Genomic DNA, 24,858 nt, shown 5'->3' on the forward strand with positions numbered 1-24,858 from the left:
CTGGGACTGTCATACCACCATCTTCTATGGAATGGAGTGGATGCCCAAGTCTGGCCAACCGCCCAGCCAAGGCCAGCAGCTGCACCCGGACCATCATACTTGTACAACATGTTTTCCAGAATTTGGGGAAATACGGTCCTCCCTCTAAATTCTTCTTCAGTCCTGGTCAGGTTAATGACATCTCATAGGTCCAGCACAAACCAGTGGTCACGTGATGTTACTGAGCAGTCACGTGATCTCATGTTGCTATGGACACAACATCACTATGGCATGGTCATAACATCAGACTATGGTTGTGGGAGCCTGTGAACCAGGTTGGAACGTATGTTTATCAGGGTCCCTTTAAAATAAAAGCATGCATCCTAGACAATTCCTCTAAGCATACCAGGGGCTCAATTCAATCAACTTTATTTATACCAAACCAGGGAAGCCCTTTAACACGCTGTATACAGATGAAGCACAATTATTAGGCTCTTCATAGAGGATATGTCCAAACCCCCATCACTTTATACACATTAGCTCACACGTTCCCCCCTTCTCTCGTTATTATCTGTGTCACTGGCATCACTCACCATGGTTAATCCGAGCTCCTCTCTGCTGTCGTGTTGTCAGTAACCCGGCACTAGACGCCAACTGCAGTTGTCCAGGGTCTCCCTAGCAACCGCCATACACCGGAAAGCAAACTGGCCCCGCCCACTAGACGCACACGTCACCTACGCACAGGAAAGCCCCTCCCGGAAGTGACGCACGGCTACACGGCGGCGTGCTGCTAGTATCAACAGAGAGTGCGGAGGGCTTCCTGCGGCCACGTAAGTCCTGGAATGTGTGAGACAGTGGCGTCTGTGTCAGGCCTTTATATTCCAAACTAGTTGTCGGGTTTAGAGGAGGAAATATAGTGTCAGAAGTACCCCTCTCCCCTCCCCCACTAGTACCCCAGTGGTAGATATAGGACCCTCAGCCAAGGTCTTCTCAGATCTGTTCGTCTGATCCTGGAAAAGTTGGTTGATAGTAGGGGTGCACCGAAATGAAAATTCTGGTCCGAAACCGAAAATTCAGGATACCCCTTGACCGAAACCGAAACTGCCTTTTTGCCCAAATACTTTTAAAATACTTTTTTTTTAATGATTTTATTAATAATTCTTTTTCATGAATTTAATAAATCAATTACCCACCCACCCCATAACAGTGCCATCCACAGACCCCCAACGACCCCATAACAGTGCCATCCACAGACCCCCACCGACCCCATAACAGTGCCATCCACAGACCCCCACCCACCCCATAACAGTGCCATCCACAGACCCCCACCCACCCCATAACAGTGCCATCCACAGACCCCCACCGACCCCATAACAGTGCCATCCACAGACCCCCACCGACCCCATAACAGTGCCATCCACAGACCCCCACCTACCCCATAACAGTGCCATCCACAGACCCCCACCGACCCCATAACAGTGCCATCCACAGACCCCCACCCACCCCATAACAGTGCCACCCACAGACCCCACCCACCCCATAACAGTGCCATCCACAGACCCCCCCACCTCATAACAGTGCCATCCACAGACCCCCACCCACCCCATAACAGTGCCACCCACAGACCCCCACCCACCCCATAACAGTGCCATCCACAGAACCCCCCCCCCATTGCCGCTCCAGTACAGACTAGTTATTATAAAATGTGTACAATTAATAGAAAATAGCGGGGAGGGACTGGGAGGAGGAGCTGGGGGCCGGTGCGTTCACTGTTCTCCGGCCCCCAGCTCCAGTAGTTATAAAATGTGTACAATTAATAAGCATTCTATTCATGAGGCCCCCTCTGTAGTAGAACATTCAATACAGCCACATCCTACTCACAGGGCTGTCATCTTAATGCTGGCCGGCCGGGCAGTGGAGCGGCAGCGTCACAACTGACGTCATGTGCCCGGCCTACTTTCTGAATGAAGGAGGCGGCGCAGGCATGTGACGTCAGTCGTGACGCTGCCGCTCGTCTGCCCGGCCGGCCAGCACAGCCCTGTGAGTAGGATGTGGCTGTATTGAATGTAATACTGCAGAGGGGGCCTCATGAATAGAATGCTTATTAATTGCACACATTTTATAACTACTGGAGCTGGGGGCCAGAGAACAGTGAACGCACCGGCCCCCAGCTCCTCCTCCCAGTCCCTCCCCGCTATTTCCGGCCGATATGTACAACTATCGGCAGAAACAGATTAGGTGCATTTTCGGACGATATTTTCGGCTGCCGAAATTTCGGTGCACCCCTAGTTGATAGGTCATGGCTTCCATTCAGTTTTAGAAATGTCGCGTCTATTGATTCTCGCATTGTGACCCACGACTAGATACCTGCTGGATTTCTGCTTGTCACCAGACAGCTCACTAATGCAAGCTGCAGGTAAATCGCACAGCCTTTGAGCGACTTGATGTCCTGTAACCAAAGTTGCGGGTTTTCCAAAATTTGCCCCTTTAGCACATGGCACTTAATGAACGACTCGTACTCATCTGCTCCGCGATCTTCCGGGAAGTATAGACAGGGTCATGTGCACTGCTGCAGCCAACGACTGGCCTCAGTGGTGACTAGTGTTAAGCGATCTTCTGTTTTCAAGTTCGGCGTACAAGGTTTGGTTAACTAAGAATTCCGTTATGGGTTCCGCTAGCACGGACCGTAAGTTAGCGGAATCCATAACAGAGTTCTTAGATAGCCCGAACCTTGTACGCCAACCTTGAAAACACAAGTTCGATCACTGCTGCAGCGGCGCTCATGACCCCTTTTGTACCCCGGCCGTAAGTAAACAAGCTGATTCTATCATTAAGAACTAATTAAAATCCCGGAACCCTGGATTTTCCCACATTCTGTGGATAGGCGATAATCATCTGATTGTTGGGTGTCCTAGCACAGGGACGCCCACTAATTGATCACCAGGGGATGGGGGTCCTGAGTGAATGGACCGTCTGGTTGAGCATGCTTGCTGACATTTCATTCAGTGCAGAATTTGGCGGTCTTTAGCAGTCCCATAGAGAATGAATGGCGCACTTGCTTGACTAGCAGCGCCATACATTTGGGTGACTCTGGATAGGGGATAAGTTAAAGGGGTTTTCCTCAGGGTTAGGTAATTAGTATCTGATCGGTGGGGGTCCAGCACAGAGGACCCCCGCGATCACCTGTTTGGGAAGACCACAGCGCTCGCAGTAGTGCCTCGAGCTTATCCTAGACCAGTGATGACACTAGGCACATCTCAGCCACATTGAAATGAATAGGGCTGAGTGTGATACAAAGCACATCTGCTTTACAATGTACTGCGCTCACGATCAGCCAGTTGTCCGAATACCGAACTGTCTGTATACCATGCAGTCTCAGAGATGCAACCAAGACTAAAGTGACCTTGGAGAACACACGAGGTGTCGATGTTATCCTAAAGCCTCATGCACACGACTGTTCAATTTTTTTGCGGTCCGCAATTTGCAGAAAGGAACAGGCGGCCCATTGTAGAAATGTCCGCAAAATGGACAAGAATAGGACATATTATATTTTTTTTGCAGGGCCACGGAAAGGAGCAACGCATGCGGAAAGCACACGGAGTGCTGTCCTCATCTTTTGCGGCCCCATTGAAGTGAATAGGTCCGCACCCGAGCCGCAAAAACTGCGGCTCAGATGCGGACCAAAACAACGGTCGTGTGCATGAGGCCTAAAAGGGAGGTGGTGAATGGATAATGCAGGGTTTGAGGTGGTAGTCATCAGCCATCCTCAGATGTTTCCTTTGATCTGTTCTGATGGAATATGAAAGTATGCCCGGACCAGATCTACTTTTGCGCAATAGCTGCCTTGTTGGAGAATTGCGGTAACCGATCTTATAGAATCCATTCTGAAGAAGGTTTTCTTTAGAAATTTGTTTAGAAATCTTCAATCTATAATGAGGTGCCACTTGTTTTCTGGCTTCAGAACGGCAAAAACGACAGAATAAGACAAATTTCACATCTGCACTTCGGTTTCCGGTTTTGAGATCTGGCAGAGCAAAACGGTTTAGTTTGATTTAATACTTCAGGATGCACCCGATCAGTTAGGATGCGTTTTTGTTAAATCAAAATGGAACAAACCAGATCCGTTGGTAAAAACAGTGTAAGGCTGAGTTCTCAAGACCGTGTCCGGATGGGCGTTGCGGCAAACCCGCGCGAGTAGGTACCCAATTGCAGTCAGTTTTGACTGCGATTGCGTTCTGTTGTTCAGTTTTTATCGCGTGGGTGCAATGCGTTTTGCACGCGTGTGATAAAAAACCGACTGTGGTACCCAGACCCGAACTTCTTCACTGAAGTTCAGGTTTGGGTTCAGTGTTGTGTAGATGTTATTATTTTCCCTTATAACATGGTTATAAGTGAAAGTAATAGCATTCTGAATACAGAATGCTTAGTAGGTGGTCAATTGAGGGTTAAAAAAAATAATGAACTCACCTTCTCGTCTTGATTGCGTAGCTGGCAGTCTCTCCTTACTTCTTTAATCATGAGCTGCCTGCTAAAGGACCTGTGGTGACGTCAGATCACATGGTCCAATCACATGGTCCATCACCACAGTGATGGATCATGTGATTGGACCATGTGATATGACGTCACCACAGGTCCTTTAGCCAGCAGCTCATGATAAAGAAGTGAGAAGAGATCGGCAGCTACGCGATCAAGACGAGAAGGTGAGTTATTTTTTAACCCTCAATTGACCACCTACTAAGCATTCTGTATTAAAGAATGCTATTATTTTCCCTTATAACCATGTTATAAGAGAAAATAATACAGTGAGTAGACTGTCATCTTAGCAACCATGCGTAAAAAATCGCACCGCATCCGCACTTGCTTGCGGATGCTTGCGATTTTCACGCAGCCCCATTCACTTCTATGGGGCCTGCGTTGCGTGATAAACGCACAATATAGAGCATGCTGCGATTTTCACGCAATGCATAAGTGATGTGTGAAAATCACAGCTCATGTGCCTAGCCCCATAGAAATGAATGGGTCCGGATTCAGTGCGGGTGCAATGCGTTCACCTCCTGCATTGCACCCGTGTGGAATACTCGCCCATGTGAACTCAGCCTAAGGCTACTTTCACACTTGCGTTTTGGGCGGATCCGTCATGGATCTGCAAAAACTGATCCGTTACAATAATACAACCGCATGCATCCGTCATGAACGGATCCATTTGTATTATCTGTAACATTGCCAAGACGTCTTGAACACCATTGAAAGTCAATGGAGGACGGATCCATTTTCTATTGTGCCAGATTGTGTCAGTGAAAACGGATCCGTCCCCAATGACTTACATTGTTTGCCAGGACGGTTTGGCTCAGTTTCATCAGACGGACACCATAATGCTGCAAGCAGCGTTTTGGTGTCCGCCTCCAGGGCGGAACGGAGGCAAACTGATGCATTCTGAGCGGATCCTTTTCCATTCGGAATGCATTAGGGCCAAACTGATCCGTTTTGGACCGCTTGTGAGAGCCCTGAACGGATCTCACAAACGGAAAGCCAAAACGCCAGTGTGAAGTCAATGGGGGACAGATCCGAAAAAAATGTATCCAGTAACATTGACTTGCGTTGTTTTTAGTGACGAATGTGGTTTGTTTCGTTTCGATGACCGAACACAAAACCGCAGCTTGCTTCCCCTCCTCTCTGCTGCTTGTTCTTCACAGGAATTTAATGAGAGAATTTCCTTTATCCTCACTGAGATCCTTTAACACTTTTAATTCTTTCCCCAAAAAATAGACAGGCAGGGAGCGAAAATGAATCTTGGATGCCATATCACTTGACCAGCCAAAGAGCTCTACAGGCAGTTTTGGAAAATATAATGTTCTTTGCTGAAAACCTCAAAGTGTACATCGTGTAATCACACAAAAAATTCCCAGCTAACATTATTGTAGAAAATTATAAAAAAAAAAAGTTCCCTAGGAACTCAATCTAACAGATCTTGCCCGATTTGACTCAGCCAAAGCCTAAGGGCGCGCAGCCGGGACCATGGCAAGAGACGCTTTGCATGTGGAAGCTAACAAATGATAAATTCCTACGAAACAGCAAGTCTACTTTTTTAAAGGGAACCTGTCACCAAAAAAATCGCTTACTAAGCTGTTAATAGTACCTTATAGTGCTGCAGAGTAGTTTCCTAATGCACTTTTTCATCGTTTAGCCGCATCTAGCCTCCTTGAGAAATCAATGTTTTATTCAGCCGCTGCCCCCTGCTTCAAGTCAGGTTTGAAGTCAAGGGGCAGCGGCCTAGGCGTCTCCAATCCTGCTCTCCCCACCTCCCGCCGCCTTTATTGACACGCCGGATCTCGGTGCCGGGACCGCTCTCCCAGCCCGCATGCGCAGTAAAGGGCTGTTGTAGCGCGATCCCGGCTCTGGCTTGTACACTCAGCCGGCTTCAGTTTCGCTACTGCTCATGCGTCCGCCAGCCTTACATACTAGCACAGTTACAGAAGATGCCGGGCGCATGCGCAGTAGCGAAACTGAAGCCGGCTGAGTGTACGAGCCGAAGCCGGGATCACGCTACAGCAGCCCTTTACTGCGCATGCGGGCTGGGAGCGCGGTCCCGGCACTGAGATCCGGCAAAGGAGAGCATCGGAGCATGAACTGCTCCAAAGCTCATGTCAGGGGGGCTGCCGGGGTCAAAATAGAGGGATGTCCGGGTTCAGCTCTGAACCCTGACAACCCCTTTAAGCCAACTACAAAAGTTTGCATTATCTGTAGGAGATTCCTACACTGTGTCTTAAAGGGATTCTGTCATGACATTTTAGGCCTATAACCTATACATATGCCCAGGTCCGTACTAATAACCTGAATCCGAAACTCTCCTTATTAAATCTGCCTGTGGCTCTATTAGCACATAAAACAGGTTTTTATAACCTGTCATTCACCTACCTAAGGTGCCCAAGGGGACGTCACTTCATACAGTGTGCCCGGCTGCGCCCATCTCCGTCTGGTGCCCAGCGCCACCTTCCCAGTTGAAATCGCCGCCTTCCTCACCTCAGCACCGCCTCCACAATCGTCCGGTCCCTCAGGTTATGCCTAGTGCGCACGCGTGGGAGAGGGACGGACGATTGCGGAGGCGGCGCTGAGGTGAGGAAGGCGGAGAGTTTTAACTGGGAAGGCAGCGCTGGGCACCAGACTGAGATGGGTGCAGCCGGGCACACTGTATGAAGCGACGTCCCCTTGGGCACCTTAGGTAGGTGAATGACAGGTTATAAAAACCTGTTTTATGTGCTAATAGAGCCACAGGCACATTTAATAGGGACAGTTTTGGATTCAGGTTATTAGTACGGACCTGACCATATGTTCAGGTCATAGGCCTAAAATGTAATGACAGAATCCCTTTAAGTGTAGCCCCAGCCTAACAAGTGGACATCTTTCTGCTTATTATTGAGTGCTTTAGTATGAAAGCATTACTGTAATAGTTTGCTCTTATACGTTTTATTTTATAGTAACTTGTCACTTTTTAATTGAGAGAGCATAAACCTGGTGACATTTTTCTTTATATCTCTATTGTGTGTTTCAGCCTGGCATCAAGCTCATCAGTCAGTCAGATTATACCGTGTGAAAACACCATGACGAGTAAGTATTATACCGGTAAATTTTTATATTAGTTTGCATCTAATGTAAAAAACATTGAAGCAAAAAATTTTAAAATAATATTAATTTTCCATAGTTAACACCTTTGCTACCAGTGCCATACATGTACGGCGCTGGAGCAATGGGCAAACATGGCGCCCGCTCACGCGTGCAGCTGGCAGGTCTCCGCTGTTTCAAACAGCAGAGACCCGTGGCTAATGACCATGACCGGCAATAATGCCAATCGCGGTCATTAAAGCCTTAAGATGCCGTGATCTTACCGGCATCCTCTGCAGCCAATGAGGATGCCAGTAATTTATTTTAATGCGCTAGGTCTCACTGAAGAGACCCAGGGCCTTAAGGCTCCATTCACACGTCCGCAATGTGTTTTGCGGATACACGGAGCCACGGATCCGCAAAACACGGAAAGCGGCAATGTGCGTTCCGCATTTTGCGGACCGCACATTGCCGGCACTAATAGAATATGCCTGTTCTTGTCCGCAATTGCGGACAAGAATAGGACATGTTCTATTTTTTTGCGGAAACTGAAGCACGGATGCGGAAGTGCGGATCCGCAAATGTGGATGCGGACAGCACATTCCGGCCCCATTGAAAATGAATGGGTCTGCACCCGTTCCGCAAAATTGCGGAACGGATGCGGAACCATTTTGCGGACGTGTGAATGGACCCTAAAGCTGCAAATCTAATTTTGGCCCGAAAGTGGCAGGCTAACATAGGAAATAAGCAATTCTGAGCAAATAATGGATGTAAATAATCCATGATTGTTCAGAATTAAAAAAAAAATTGGGATTTTGTAGGCTCAAGTACGAGCTTCAAAATCTTAAAAAAAAAAATAAAATTAAAATTATATATAAAAAATGAAAAAGTTTAAATCACCCCCTTTCCGTAGTATAAAAGGAGGTGGATGAGGCAGCTCTTTAGCTCAATTCTGAAGTACAGTTGCAAGAAAAAGTATGTGAACCCTTTGGAATGATATGGATTTCTGATCTCCATCTAAGGCCTCATGCACACGACCGTTGTGTGCATCCGTGGCCGTTGTGCCGCTTTCCGTTTTTTTTCGCGGACCCATTGAATTTCAATGGGTCCGTGGAAAAATCGGAAAATGCACCGTTTGGCAGCCGCATCCGTGATCCGTTTTTCCTGGCCGTGAAAAAAATATGACCTGTCCTATTTTTTTCACGGCCAACGGTTCACGGACCCATTCAAGTCAATGGGTCCGTGAAAAAACACGGATGCACACAAGATTGTCATCAGTGTCCGTGATCCGTGTCCGTTTATTCCTATCATTTCAATGGCAAACTTGACTTAGATTTTTTTTTCATTTTTCATGTCCGTGGATCCTCCAAAAATCAAGGAAGACCCACGGACGAAAAAACGGTCACGGACCTGCGGACCTTAAAAAAAACGGTCGTGTGCATGAGGCCTAAGTCACAACAATAGACAATCACAGTCTGCTTAAACTAATAACACACAAAGAATTAAATGTTACCATGTTTTTATTGAACACACCATGTAAACATTCACAGTGCAGGTGGAGAAAGTATGTGAACCCCTAGACTAATGACATCTCCAAGAGCTAATTGGAGTGAGGTGTCAGCCAACTGGAGTCCAATCAATGAGATGAGATTGGAGGTGATGGTTACAGCTGCCCTGCCCTATAAAAAACACACACCAGTTCTGGGTTTGCTTTTCACAAGAAGCATTGCCTGATGTGAATGATGCCTCTCACAAAAGAGCTCTCAGAAAACCTACAATTAAGAATTGTTGACTTGCATAAAGCTGGAAAGAGTTATAAAAGTATCTCCAAAAGCCTTGCTGTTCATCAGTCCACGGTAAGACAAATTGTCTATAAATAGGGAAAGTTCAGCACTGCTGCTACTCTCCCTAGCAGTGGCCGTCCTGTAGAGATGACTGACAAGAGCACAGCGCAGACTGCTCAATAATGTGAAGAAGAATCCTAGAGTGTAGCTAAAGACTTACAATAGTCTCTGGCATATGCTAACATCCCTGTTAGCGAAACTACAATACGTAAAACACTAAACAAGAATGGATTTCATGGGAGGATACCACAGAGGAAGCCACTGCTGTCCAAACAAAACCATTGCTGCTGGTTTACAGTTTGCACAAGATCACCTGGATGTTCCACAGCAGTACTGGCAAAATATTCTGTGGACAGAGGAAACCAAAGTTGAGTTGTTTGGAAGAAACACACAACACTATGTGTGGAGAAAAAGAGGCACAGCACACCAACATCGAAACCTCATCCCAACTGTGAAGTATGGTGGTGGGGGCATCATGGTTTGGGGCTGCTTTGCTGCGTCAGGGCCTGGACGGATTGCTATCATCATAGGAAAAATGAATTCCCAAGTTTATCAAGACATTTTGCAGGAGAACTTAAGGCCATCTGTCCACCAGCTGAAGCTCAACAGAAGATGGGTGTTGCAACAGGACCACGACCCAAAGCATAGAAGTAAATCGACAACAGAATGGCTTAAACAGAAGAAAATATGCGCCTTCTGGAGTGGCCCAGTCAGAATCCTGACCTCAACCTGATTGAGATGCTGTGGCATGACATCAAGAATGTGATTCACACCAGACATCCCAAGAATATTGCTGAACTGAAAAAGTTCTGTAAAGAGGAATGGTCAAGAATTACTCCTGACCGTTGTGCAAGTCTGATCTGCAACTACAGGAAATGTTTGGTTGAAATTATTGCTGCCAAAGGAGGTTCAACCAGTTATTAAATCCAAGGGTTCACATACTTTTTCCACCTGCACTGTGAATGTTTACATGGTGTGTTCAATAAAAACATGGTAACATTTAATTCTTTGTGTGTTATTAGTTTGAGCAGACTGTGATTGTCTATTGTTGTGACTTAGATGAAGATCAGATCACATTTTATGACCAATTTGTGCAGAAATCCATATCATTCCAAAGGGTTCACATACTTTTTCTTGCAACTGTATCTTGTCCTCCTGAGTGATTAGGACAGGTTTTGTGTGTACTATTAGGACGGCAGCCATTTTGTTTCCTCTGATGATTGCTCCCTAGACAAAATGAGCCATTATAACTGATGAAATGTATTTGGAAATATATTTATTATAAAATAAGATTTAAGCATTTTCAGTCATTTTATTTTATTCCCAGATAACCCCTTCAAAAGGGTTATTCCAGTTATATGAAGTTATCCCCCATCCACAGTTGTCAATTCACAATGCACAGGTATCAGACCCGATGCTCCTAAATTATTTCATTGGAATAAGAATATTTACTAAAACAGACATGTCAGGAATGGTGACAGGTCCTATTTAATGGGTTATTCCAAAATTGACTTATTTTGTAACTTCCAGCCACATTCATGAAGGGAATCATACATACCTGTTCTCCACCACTTGTTTCTGGCTCAGTCCTTCTTTACGTACTGTAAGTGGGAACAAGCAGCAGGGAACAGCTAAGTATGCTTCCCTTCACAAATCCGGCAGAGCTGGGCGGAATTGAAAAGGTAAGTCAATCCTGGAATAACCCTTTAACCCTCCATGATTTACAGTTAGATTGTGATGATCAGGTGGGCAGAGGACACCAGCAACACGGGTGAACACCAATTCACTAAAGCAAGTAGAGTGAAAGTCCTGCAGGGTCACAAAAGACCAACAGAAAAGAAAGTGTGCACCATAGACTGCACCTCTGATATAAGAAGTAATGAGCACTATTCTATAGCAAGTAACAGAAGAAACAGACATTGATAAAACAGCTAAGGCCCCTTTCACACGAGCGAGTTTTCCGCGCAGGTGCGATGCGTAACATGAACGCATAGCACCCGCACTGAATTCTGACCCATTAATTTCTATGGGTCTGTGTACATGAGCGGTTTTCTAACGCATCAGTTCTGTGTTGCGTGAAAAACGCAGAATGTTCTATATTCTGCGCTTTTCACGCAGCCCTGGCCCCATAGAAGTGAATAGGGCTTCAGTGAAAAACGCATTGCATCCGCAAGCTAGTACGGATGCAATGCGTTTTCACTGATGGTTGCAGACAAAACTGACTGAACTTGCTTGCAAAATGGTGCGAGTTTCATTGAATGCACCCTGAACGCACCCGGACCTAATCCGTCACGCTCATGTGAAAGAGGCCTAAAAATTCAAAAAGTGTAATATCCAGGCTTCAAATATATCGTATATCAAACGTAGCAGGAAGGAGATGTGAACAGAGTCTTATGTGCTGGACAGAGACTTGTGCTCAGTAAAGGGAACCTGTCACCGGGATTTTGTGTATAGAGCTGAGGACATGGGCTGCTAGATGGCCGCTAGCACATCTGCAATACCCAGTCCCCATAGCTCTGTGTGCTTTTATTGTGTAAAATTTCTGTCCCTGACTCATCTCAGGCTAATTTGCATATGTATCAATTAGTTTTTTTCACACAATAAAAGCACACAGAGCTATGTGGACTGGGTATTGCGGATGTCCTAGAGGCCATCTAGCAACCCATGTCCTCAGCTCTATACACAAAATCCCGGTGACAGGTTCCCTTTAAGTGCTGCATATGCTAATAACTGACAGCATGAAAGTGTCACAAAACTATACGGTAAGTGTGACAACTCACAAGGATAGATAATGATGTCATCATTGGCTTCAAGCCCCTGAGAAAGAGAATTGTGTGGCATTGTCCATTCAGATGTCTGAACCTTCAGTAAAGCTGCTGCAGCTGTGACACGGTCCTTTTCCAGAAATGCGTCAGTAGCTCATACAGCGTACTGGTGACTCATACAGAGACTGTCACATTAGTAATAAAAGACATTTCAATGGAATTGATGAGTGCCGGGATCCTTCCTTACATTTCATTATTTGGGACAGTTACCACATGCACCGCCCCTTATACAAAAGATTGCTGGCATCATTTTCTTATCTTTTCCATAAACATCAAGCCTCTTAGGAACTAAACTGAAATACTTTTATGGTTCTCACTATGAATTCTTGTACTTTATTTTAGCAATGTTAACGTCTCCGCCTATCCGTGGGACCGGGGATGGGATGGAGACAGAGAAGACTTTAAAATCTGTCGAAATTACAGCATCGCACACCAAGACGGCTCACAGCCCGAAAAGAAAAAGTTCTCCAGCCCCATCCATAAGTCCCGGTGTTCTTCAGCTGGGTAAAATCCAGATAGAGAAAGCAATAGAGGTGGAAGCAGTCCGACTCATCATCCCCAAGTCAGCAATAACCCACACGGTCCTGACTAGGCAGGCTAAATCCCAGGAGGTCCATGGACATAGTAAAGCTGGAGTCCTGAACTGTGTAACTGAGCCATGGAAACAGCTCTCAGAAATGAAGAGCACTCTAGAAAAACTAAAGAATTCGGAGAGGAGGTTACTACAAGACAAGGAAGGTCTTTCCAACCAGCTGAAAGTCCAGACTGAGGTAAGACTACTGGATTACCACAGAGAGGGAGCCCTGTACGCCACAATTCTGGCTTCAAAAAGTTGAAATATAAAGCCTGTATCGGGAAGGAAGCGTTCCCTCCCGGCAATTCCCTGCCTGCTAGCGGAGGAGACCGCTGCTATTACATGCAGGGATTAGTAATACCATAGCTCATCCCCATGCTGTGTAATGGTTTGCTGGCGGCAGATCGAAAGAGCGCTGCTTTTTCATCGGGCAATCTGTGGCAGTATTACCTTGCAAGATGATCGCCAACGAGCAGTCATGCAAACGCTCGTTAGCCATTATCAGACGAAATATCGGCCAGTGTAATACAGCCTCCAAGCTTTGCAAGTTTTTGTTGTCACTTGTGCAAAGTTTTTTAGACTTTTTGCACCACTCGTTCCAGTTTTGAAAAGTGGATGTGGTTTGGTATGTTAATGATTTCCACTCCATATACATCATTGAGACTTTTTTTTTTTTTTTAAAGCCACAAACTCACTTCAGTATGGGAATGGAGCTGGAAAATTGGTGTAACATTTCTAGACATAAGTGTTAGGTTTAAAGATACGCCAAATTTGGTCAATTTGGTGCAAATTATGCGAACACAGACTCGAGCAAAGATAGAGGAACAATTAAAGTGCACCTCTCATTTCAGTTTATTTTTAATATAGTGTAGGGACAGGGATATCAAACATTTATGTAATATACTGTATTGGGAAAGATGGTTCTTTATACTAGAAAATAGGATGTAAAGAGTCTTCTTAGCAAAGCTCTAACAACGTTGGTAAGGAGACTCCGTCTTCAGTTCTACTGAGCGCTGAAGATGCCGGTGTGTAACATACAGAGGCTTCCAGCCTTCCCTAGTTCCTCAGTATATACAGTTCAGTCATCATTCTGCTTTAGAGACGGACACCAAAACGACACCACTGTTTGCCGCGTTTTGATGTCCGTCTGATGAGACTGAGCCAAACTGATCCGTTTTCACTGACACAATCTGGCACAATAATATTCTGTCAGTCGCCAGAAATCTCGCGCAGGTGCAGTACCATCTGTGCGATCATCAAGCTCCTCAGGGCAACAAGCCTCAAAAGTCTCACTGGGCATGCGCCGAGCCCAGTGACGTAATCTGAGCGCTGTTGCCTCAGGAGCTTGATGATCGCGCAGACGGTACTGCGCCTGCGCAAGATTAATGGTGGCCGACAGGAAGAAAAACGGGGCATTTCTTGAAGGTAGAAGATGACGTGGCAAGGGGGTGGAACCGTTTTCTGGGGCTGTGGGAGGTTATTTCAGGACAAGGAGGCGTTCTTGGGCTTCAAATTAAGGCGGGCTGGGCACTGCAGGGAGTGGGGCGTCACTGGGCTCCAGAGAGGAAAAAAAACACCCCCTGGGCACCTTGGAGCTTCATTAGCATATCAGAAAAATATATTTTTTTAAATCAAAATGACAAAACAAAATAAAGTAAGAAGACCACTGCAGGAAATAAGGTACTTTTATTGAACATGGCAATGGTGAAAGCTTAAAATGCTAAAAGTAGGTGACAAATTCCCTTCAATTATAACTTCATTTTTGCCGACTCCAGGTAGCCAAAATTGCCTCTGACTCCACAGCCCTGGACAGCACCCTTGCTTATTCCCTCTCTGGTTAAGTTGCACTGGGTGTCACCCCAAAAATTATTCTGCAGGTTTCCTGTCCCTGGGGGTGTATTCTCTCTCTCTCTCTCTCTCTCTCTCTCTCTCTCTCTCTCTCTGTATCCCTGCTCTCTCTCTCTCTCTCTCTCTCTCTCTCTCTCTTCTCTCTCTCTCTCTTTTCTCTCTCTCTCTCTTTTCTCTCTCTCTCTCTCTCTCTTTTTCTCTCTCTCTCTCTCTCTCTTTCTTTCTCTCTTTCTCGTTGTGGGGTCTGGAAAATCCGATTATCGGTGAGTGTAATTATCATCTTCCGTGTGTCCTGGCATCTGACGTTCACCTTATGACTCCATGATGTGTGACCGGAGCCCGGGTTACCTTTTGTCATCAGCTTAGTATTTTTTACACCATTTACCATTGTTTCTGTTCTTTTTCCACGCTACATTTGACAGGAGTTCACTTTTGATAAGCCTCCACATAATTCCCCCTCCCCGGCGTAGAATCATTGTTCTGGATGGTTGTAATTCTTTAGGATTTATGACATTTAAGCAGTGGATTTAATATCGGGAACAGTACAAAGTGTGAAATGAACATGAAGCATTTACAGCCCAGTGAGCAATAAATCACATAACATGTCATTGCACCATTTCTTATGCTTGAAAGGGCAACGGGACCAGTTTCCTTGCCTTTTCATTTGACTATGTGACGCCATGAAGGAGGCTATAAATGTATTATTTATTACTAGGCATTAGCAAATCGACTTCGGAAGTCACCCGAAGTCGATTCGCATAAAACTTAATTCCAGTACTGTACGGAGCAGGAGCTCCGTACAGTATTAGAATGTATTGCCTCTGAGCTGAAGTTATTGCTTCGCGAAGTCTCTCGAGACTTCAGGTAATAACTTCATAAATTAATTTGTACTGAAAAAAAACAATTTTTCTGGTTTGGTTCCAAGGTACCACATATAGCCATAGGACCGTGGGCTTATTTCTTTCGGGATAAGTTGTATTTTTTTAAGGGCACCACTTAATTTAATTTACAATGTCTGTTAATGGAAAACCCAAAAAAAAATTTTTGTGGGGTTAAATTGAAAAAAAAAAAACTTACGCCAATGTTTTTGGGGTTTCGACATCACAGCATTCAAAGTCGGGCCGCAACTTGTAATCGATGCAAAAAAATCCTCAATTCAGTTTCCCTGCATCAAGGATTAATTTAAATCACGTGACCACGGAGCGTGAGTGGAGTCAAGCCCCTCACTCACCGCTCTGTGGCCTCCCGTCGGCACCGCACTTCACTGACCAGGGCCTTGCGTGCACACATAGTCAGCGCGCTGGCTGTCGCTGTGTGTGATGTCAGGTCCCTCCCAGTGTATGTTGGGAAGAAGACACGGTCCGTCTCCTGCGGACTCCATGTCAGCGCACTGCCAGGAAAGGTAAGTATAGGGCTCATGGCGCTGGGGGACATGGCATGGAGGGGCTGATCTGATAGAACTGGGGGAGTGGGGGACATGGTGGATGGCATGGAGGCACTGGGGAAGGGGGACATGGCAATGGTTGGGGTAGGGAAGAGCTGAAGGCACTGGGGGGAACAGAGCTGACAGCACTGGGGGGAACTGAGGCACTTGGGCTGATCGCACAGGGGGGAACAAAGGGTGTTGGGGTCTGATGAGTTTTTATAAAGGGAAACAGTCTATTAATTCATTTTTTCTTATTAGAGTACTCGATTATTCGTAAAAATAATCAGTAGAATACTCGATTGCTAAAATAATCCTTTGCTGCAGTCCTAGTTCAATATGATGTTCTTATTCTGTGCCTCAACCCAAATACAGAGATACCAAACTTGTATATTATTTTTTTTTTTTCGTTTTACTACTTTAAAAAAAAAATAATAATATGTTGAAAAAAATGAAAATTTTCTTTGCAACACCATTTTCTGACAGTCATATCTTTTTTATATTTCCATCCACAGAACTGCATGTGGGCTTTTTTTGTGGGACGAACTATTGGGGTCTTGCCCCATGCAACCAATCAGATTCCTCCTTTTATTTTTGACAGCTTCTTTGGAAAAGGTTGAATTTGATTGGTTGCTATGGGCTACTAAACCAGTTGTACTTTACACCAGTTTGATAAATGACCCCATATGTTTTTATTGGTACTATTTTTGTGGTACATACGACTTTTTGATCACTGTTATTCCATTTTTTTGGGGGGGGGGGGGGGGATTGACAAAAAAAATGGCGAATCGTGTGTTTTTTTTTTTTCTGTTACAGTGTTCACCTCACATCAATATTTTTTAAATATTTTAATAGTTCAGATGTTTTCAGACGCAGCGATATCTGATATTTTATTTGTATTGTTAATATATTTTTAGATGTAAATTGGGGAAAGGGAGGTGATTTAAACTTTTAATATTTTTTTTTTTTTTTTTACTTTTTATTTAATGACCATTAGCCCCCTTAGGGAGCTTGAACTTTGGGATCTTTTGTTCCCTTGTCCTATTCACCATAATAAAGACCTATGGATGCCTGAATTGCTTCAGCAGCATCGGAGTCCCCCGATTTCATTGCCGCATCCCTCTGCCTTGCCTCGCCTCACTGAGGGGTTAAATGATGGGGTTTCCCGTCATTGCGGCTGGGTGCCAGCTGTATGATACATCCGGCACCTGCCGCATATGGAGCCGGCTCACTGCAGCAGCCCGATCCATACACTACCTCAAACCACTATGACGTACGGGTACGTCACTGAGGCTGAAGGAGTTAAACAAAACTTGGTGTGGCTCATTCATCACTAGTTCCATGGAGGCTTACCTTCATGTGGAGTGTCCCTGGCTCTCTGCACTGAAGGCATACCACCCCCTCCCCTCTAAGGGACGGCTGTAGAGGTCTCCTGGTTGGATGCTAGAGTCATTGCTCAGAGGGGAAGCTTTCATTGCAGAGGTCATGGGGCATTGCACATGAAGGTACCACCCCATGGCACTTGCATTACCATCGCTGGGGGCATTAAAACTTCTCCTCCTTGGTCATGCAAGGTGCATGAGAATCCACCAAGATATGTTTAAACTGCTTTATCTCCCAGCTCCCAAGACTGAGACTCCCAGAGTGATAACTTATCTCCTATCGCAGAGCAGTCGGGCCCTCATGAGAATGGAGTTCTCCTATCCCATGCTTGAATGGAGCACAGTCTAACATGCGCACTGTCACAAATGCTCATTCAGGTGATTGTATCTTTTATGCGCCACTTAAAATCATTGTTGCAGCTAATCGCCCTGTGTAAATAGGGATGTGCCGCTGGGAAGAAATAAATCTGTCTGGGTTCGGGTGATCACAGTAGTAAATGCATGGATGTGAGACCTGTGTGTCCAGCATGTTGCTGCTTTCACTGCCCCCATGCACTGGCACAGCTTCTGACTTGTGTTGACAGAGAGTGAAGCTGAGAAATGTTTGATCCTCCACACATGAACACACAGTACGCTGCAGGTGGTCTCCCTTTCTCCACTCATACGGGACCTCTGGGCTCTCCCACCGCCCCCTTAAAGCGTTTTTTAGTATGTTGAAATTGATGGCTCCTTTAAGACAGCCTTTTGTCTGCATTCCTCCCTAAGTACATTGATAGTTTCTGCTTGTGTAATCTGACCTCCTTGATAACATGGATGATTTCTCTCCCAGCCACTTGGATCTTTCCTGAACAATCTCTGTCCCTCCCTACAACTGAAGGTCCCTTTACACGGAACAATTTAGCAGGTGATTGTCAGGAAGGAAACATTCCTTCCCGGCAAACGCCTGCTCGTCAGTGGAGGAGACTGCTGCATTTACATGCAGCAATCTCCTCCACAGTATGGGGAGGAGAGATCACTAATGCCATCCCTCATCCCCATACAGACTAGTTTTTTACAACAGCTTTTGGTGTAATAATTGTTACGAGACCCGTTTCGCACTTTTGTTTTTACGTCCAGTTTATTCCGCATTTGCCTGAAACATCGTCCCTGGCAAATTTACCAAGATTTACACCTGAAAACACTGGTGTTCATAAATGACTGTGTGCTTTGTTAGATCTTGTAGTAGAAGCAGCAGCTCTACCAGCTATGTCAAGAGGTTGCACATACTCTACTGCAACAAAATGCTTGGAAACCTTTAAAGGAAATTGTTCAGATGTCTTAATATTGCATTTAGGAAGCAAATGTTTCAGCCTGCTCTTTATGATCATTACTTGAGTGTGTTTTTTAACAGCCATTTATCTTCTCTTTAAAGGTTAACAGAGAATTGAAGAAGTTACTGGTGGCCTCTGTTGGTGATGATTTACAGTACCATTTTGAGCGCATTGCTCGAGAAAAGAACCAACTCATTTTAGAGAATGAAGCGTTGGCACGGAATACAGCGCAGCTATCTGAGCAGCTGGAACGCATGTCAATTCAGTGTGACGTATGGAGAAGCAAGTTTCTTGCCAGCCGGTAAAGTCAGATCATGGATTCTGGAACTTATACTTACACAGTGGGAGAAACATATGTCTAAAGTTTGTGCACACCTTTTAGTCCTCCCTTATAAAGCATGGGCCCTTTTGTCAAGTGTTGAAACTTTGTGGTGTAAAGTCCTTGGCACAGTGATACTGATATTTCTTCTCTTTGTATTGCAGAGTTATGGCAGATGAGCTCACCAACATAAGGGCAAATCTTCAGAGGCAAAATAGAGAGACTCAAAGTGCGCTTCAAGATTTGTTAAGTGAAAGAGACCAATATCGGCAAGAAATGTCACTAACACAAAAGTAAGACGTTGTTGGTTTATTAGAAGGTTTCTCGAGAATTTATATATTGAGGACCTATCCTGAGGATAGGTCATCAATAGGGATGAGCGAATCGACTTCGGATGAAACATCTGAAGTCGATTTGCATAAAACGTTCTAATACTGTACGGAGCAGGAGCTCCGTTCACTATTAGAATGTATTGGCTCCGCAAAGCAATAACTTTGGCTCATCGAAGTCTCGCGAGACTTTGCGCAATAACTTCATAAATTAATTTGCACTGTAAAAAAACATTTCCCGAACTCGAAGCGAATACATTCTAATACAGAGCTCTTGCTCCGTACAGTATTAGAACAAAGTTTTATGCGAATCGACTTCGGATGTTTCATTCGGTCATCCCTAGTCATCAATATGAGATCAGCGGTGGTGTGACTCCCAGAACCCACGCCAATCAGTTGTTTGAGGAGGCTGCAGTGCTCTCGTGAGCCCCACTGCCGCCTCACACAGTGCCATACAGTTTATAGCAGCGGTGGTTGATATTGCAGCTCAGCCCCATTCACGTGAATTTGGCTGTGCCTAGGCCATGTGATTAATGAACATAAAGTCCATTAAGTGCTGTGGCCTCTTCATGCAGTTGACCGGTGGGGGTCCCGGGAGTCAGACCCCCTCCAGTCTCATATTGATGACCTATCCAGAGCACCCCTTTAAGTGAAACATATCTCCCAGGTTTACTATATCACCTACATAATTTATCCTACTTTAGAAGAGATGGTGAAACTTTTTTCCCCCCCCGTCATTTTCTGATTTTACTTTTTTTTATTCAATTTTCTGTACATGATTATGATGGAAGCCATTTTCCTTGAGATGCAGCTCTGCTAACAGCTGTTAATTAACAGTTTTCACACATATACAGACTTGAACTAGCCCAGAGAAGAATAGGTGAATCCCTGGTGAGCCCCTAGTCCCCCCTCCCTCTGCACAGGTGGCACATGGCACAGTACACTGACCAAACTAAGCTACCCAGTTTATTGTTGTAAACATATGTTGCATAGTCACTACTGCGAGTGCCGTTGCTTTCTCGAACAGCTAATCGGCAGGAGTGGCGGGTGTCGGACCCCCACGAGCAGATATTGATGACCTATCTATCAGTATAAAATCTCTGAAAACCCCTTTAATGACCATACTAGACTCTTTGCTTGTGATTTAGAACATAATGGTGGTTTAACGGTTTACATTTTTTAATTTGTTGGAGTACAAAAATAATTTTTATGACTTTCTTACATGGCACTGGGGGCTTTTTAATAATCTGGGTGTTTGGGGAATTTTTATTTTATTTTATTTTTTTTGTGTAAAATTGCAACAACAAAATATATATTTATATTTTTTTTATTTTTTCAAACTGTGGCTCCGTATTCTTTAAATATGCAAAAAAAAAAATAATTTAAGCGAGTTCCTTATTTTCTATCGCTCTTTTTGAACGTAGTGATAAACTATGGCCGTATTTATTTTTTTGCATTTTTCTTATATATTTTTTAAAATTATTTTTAGCACATACGTCCCTGAAAGTGTCATTAAAAGACCTCGGGAGGATACTGAATTTATTTTTATTTTTTTGGTAATTTGTACCATTTCCACTGTAAGGGCTGTTTCACACGAGCGGATGCCGTGCGTGACATCCGCTCCGTGAAAGAGTGCCAAGACCCGATGCAGACTGCAGAGGCACGGAGCAGTAACATGATTGATAATGCTCCGTGCCTCTCTGTGATCTCTTTACTACGAAATCACAGTGAGAACTGTGGAGGAAGTAGATAAGCTGTGGCATCACCCCTTGTTAAGTGTGTAATGTTTATATATTTAGATAGATACGGTAATACCTGTCATTGTAATCAGCCTATGATGATAATGTGATCTCTACAGAACAGAACTGGGACTCCGATAAAATAATCCTGCAGTTCACTACTATTATAGATAAAGCCATAGAAAATAAGAATACCAATATTTACTAAAAATATGTTTTGGTCACATTACCTACCTTGATTTTGTGGAGTTATGGTTATAGCATATTTCCACATGACAATCATTACCCTATGGACAAGAAATCCAGTAGATGTTCTGACTGGACCAGAGTCCGCATGCTGCTCTGCTGTTGTATATTGTGCACTATGTTTTATTACTATCCTTTAGTTGGCATGTTTTATTTGACCGTAACGTGCTTCTTCTGCAGAGTATTAGAAGAGCTTCTCATCTCGCTGCAGTGGGGAAGACAGCAGACCTATTACCCCATTGCTCAGCCGTACTCTACCACTGAACTGGTGGCAGCAAATCGGAACCTGGCGGTGGCTGTAAAGTCTCACCTTATTGGAAATACTGGATCAGAGAGCCCCAAACATACTTCGCAAACAATTGAATTTTGTAGTACTCTTGCAGAAAAAATGGCTGAAATGGTAAGTTTCCTTACTTTTCTTTCTTTTCCAGAAATGTTACTGGCGCTGTTTATTTTCTGTAACTGACAAGCACAGGGGTTGTCCGTCTTCTGTAACAGTGCCAGTTCTCTTCTTACTGCAGTGCCAAGTGCCTCCTCTGTATACTCCATTTTCTGGTATACAATATGTGAATCTTCACTTTAAGTGGTCAGTATTTTCAGTTTGGTGGCCAGCCATATTCATTTGTGCTGTTTCTGTTATGTTTCAGATACTGAAGGCTCAGGATCCCATCGCATGTTCTGAAACGTCTCCAGATATTTCTTTCTCAGAGTCCTCACCTTCCTTCTTAGCGGCAAAAAAAAATATTGGACGATTTCACCCCTATACCAGATACGAGAACATCACCTTCAATTGCTGCAATCACTGCCAGGGAGAACTGATCGCTTTATAGATGGGCACAACCCTCCTTTTAGCAGTGGTGAAGACAATGCTAGTCTAATGGCAATAACTTCTATACTCAGGCACCGGCTCAGTGCAATAAAACTGAGGGAAATCGTGAATGTTCTGCTGTTGCGGGATTTTCAGGCTAGATATTTTTTAAGTGTTTATTGAGGTGCTTTGACACAACTAGGTCATTCCATTTTGCAGTCTTTATGAAATAGTTTTTTTTCAGTATTTTTCTCCCCAGGGACAATTGAAATTATTTTATCGTTATTTATTCTGCAGTGTTCTTACACATTGAATTTATAGGGGTCTTACTAAACCTCAGTGTTTCAACTGATTGATACATATGCCAAAAATAAAAGTATTCATTGCAACTGCTTAAAAAAAAAACTCTTCTTAGGGTCTTTTCACATGGTGCTGTCAAATTGTGGATTAATAATGCAATTACAGTTCCTGGTTTAGTTGCAGTTAACACACCAATAAACCTTAATTTGACTGTACCTTGTGAATAAGTTCATGTCTGATTTAGTGCCCCTATATGCGTGTATGCTCAGCAAATCCACATGACTCTGTTCACCTAACAGGCCACAAGCAGGCCGGTTTGGCTTCTGTTGGGCCAGTATATCATAATTTTTTTACAATCGGAATTATGAGTAACATATCCAACTGTAAGGCCCCCTGCACACGAACATGTGCACCCCGTGGTCGTGCTGCGGGCCGCAATGCACGAACACAGTCCGTGGGACAGCCGCATCGCAGACCCATTAACCTGAATGGGTCCGTGATCCGGCCGTTCCGCAAAAAGATAGAACATGTTCTATCTTTTTGCGGAATGGAAGTACGGGACGAAACCCCACGGAAGCGCTCCGTAGGGTTCCGTTCCGTGCTTCAGTTCCGCATCAACGGATTTGCGGACCCATTCAAGTGAATGGGTCCGCATCCGTGATGCGGAATGCCCACGGAACGGCACCCATGTATTGCGGATCTGCAAATGCAGTCCACAAAACGGAAACGACCGTATACGGAACGACCAATACGGAAAGGACCTAAGCCTGTATAGAGGTATAGTTTAGTAGAACCAATGTACATTCTAACCGTGTTGTGAATTGAGCCTAAGGCCCCATGCACACGGCCGTGTTTCACGGCCGTGGAACCGCGGCCTGGATCCCTCCTGAGAGCAGGAGCGCACGGCGTCACTAGTTGCTATGACGCCGTGCGCTCCCTGCTGCCGGCACAGTACAGTAATACACTGGTATAGATCATACCAGTGTATTACTGTATTGCGGCGGCAGCAGGGAGCGCACGGCGTCATAGCAACCAATGACGCCGTGCGCTCCTGCTCTCAGGAGGGATCCAGGCCGCGGTTCCACGGCCCGCACACGGCCGTAAAACACGGCCGTGTGCATGGGGCCTAAAGCCACGTTCACATCTCCGGTGAATGGTTCCTGCAGGCTGTTCCAGTAGAAAACAGCCTGCTGGTGATCGCCGGATTCAGCAGATCACCACCAAATCCCTATTGACTATGATGGGATGCAGCCGCTTTCCAGCATAAAGGCCGTGTTCCTGCCGGCATTTGTTCTGGATCAGGCAGCTAGAGCATATTGACAGAGATGTGATGCAGCCTAAGCACTTACAGCTGTACTTCAGAGCGGTGAATATGTGACCATGGTGATACTTCACGATGACTGGCTGTGGTCACCACTTCTTATCAGCAGTTACAATAGGAAGAACCGCTCTGAAGCACAAGCTGCTGTAAAATACAAGTACAAAACTGCGAAGGAACGCAAAATTGTTTATGAATACAATGAGCTTTAAAAAAAAAATAGGAACCTGTTGTGACTGCGTGTGGATTGAAGCCTCTGAATTTTCAAAAAGAGAAACTTTGGAGAACGTTTTCATTACAAGTTTCATGTTTTGAATAACATATAGGGCGAGTATTTCTTATTTGCACCAGTTTTGTTGTCGTACATTATGGCGCACACCATATTTGCACCATAATTTTTTACTTCTTACTCCTCTCGCTGTGTAGCCAACAACGATCTATTAAAGGGAACATGTCATTAGAAAATCACCTATTGTTTAAATCATGTTTTTATATTTTTAAAGAAATTTTGGCGCTGTTATTTTTAATATCCTAGGTCCTGCCTATTACACAATAAACAAGTGGAACACATTGGGTAATAGAATCCATGGTACGGTCACCTAAATCATTGTCTGCTGGCAGCAGATCGTGCTGTCTAAACCACTCTGCTTCCGAAAAACGAGCAATGGCAATAGCGATTGCTCCTCTTCATACTATAGAGGAGATCGCTGCATGTAAATGCCTCCTTCCCAATAATCATCTGCTCCATCGGGCCATGTAAAGGGGCCTTAAGGCCTCATGCACACGACCGTTGTTTTTTTCCGCATCCGAGCCACAGTATTTGCAGCTTGGATGCGGACCCATTCACGTCAATGGGGCCGCAAAAGATGAGGACTGCACTCTGTGCTGTCCGGATCTGTTGCTCCGTCCCGTGGTCCGCAAAAAAAATATAACCTGTCCTATTCTTGTCTGTTTTGCGGACAAGAATAGGCAGTTATATCAATGGCTGTCCGCGCCGTTCTTCAAATTGTGGAAC

At 44.8% G+C, this 24,858-nt stretch overlaps 1 protein-coding gene across 1 annotated transcript; it reads left to right on the forward strand.

Annotated features, from left to right (window-relative positions):
- Positions 1 to 734: 734 nt before the first annotated feature.
- Positions 735 to 23,091, forward strand: BLZF1 (basic leucine zipper nuclear factor 1). The gene is made up of 7 exons (XM_044286559.1): positions 735 to 809; positions 7,529 to 7,584; positions 12,590 to 13,017; positions 18,886 to 19,085; positions 19,268 to 19,396; positions 21,598 to 21,817; positions 22,065 to 23,091. The coding sequence occupies exons 2-7, from the start codon at positions 7,578 to 7,580 to the stop codon at positions 22,245 to 22,247; spliced, it is 1,167 nt and encodes a 388-aa protein (XP_044142494.1). The 5' UTR covers positions 735 to 809; positions 7,529 to 7,577; the 3' UTR covers positions 22,248 to 23,091.
- Positions 23,092 to 24,858: the final 1,767 nt, after the last annotated feature.

Source organism: Bufo gargarizans, chromosome 3, assembly GCF_014858855.1.
Source record: "Bufo gargarizans isolate SCDJY-AF-19 chromosome 3, ASM1485885v1, whole genome shotgun sequence".
NCBI lineage: Eukaryota > Metazoa > Chordata > Amphibia > Anura > Bufonidae > Bufo > Bufo gargarizans.

What these genes read in the sequence shown, in the direction of transcription:
- BLZF1 (XM_044286559.1), top strand. An exon ending in AGCTGAAAGTCCAGACTGAG is followed by an intron (nt 13,018 to 18,885) that starts GTAAGACTACTG and finishes TTCTCTTTAAAG; the next exon opens with GTTAACAGAGAATTGAAGAA. An exon ending in GAAATGTCACTAACACAAAA is followed by an intron (nt 19,397 to 21,597) that starts GTAAGACGTTGT and finishes CTTCTTCTGCAG; the next exon opens with AGTATTAGAAGAGCTTCTCA.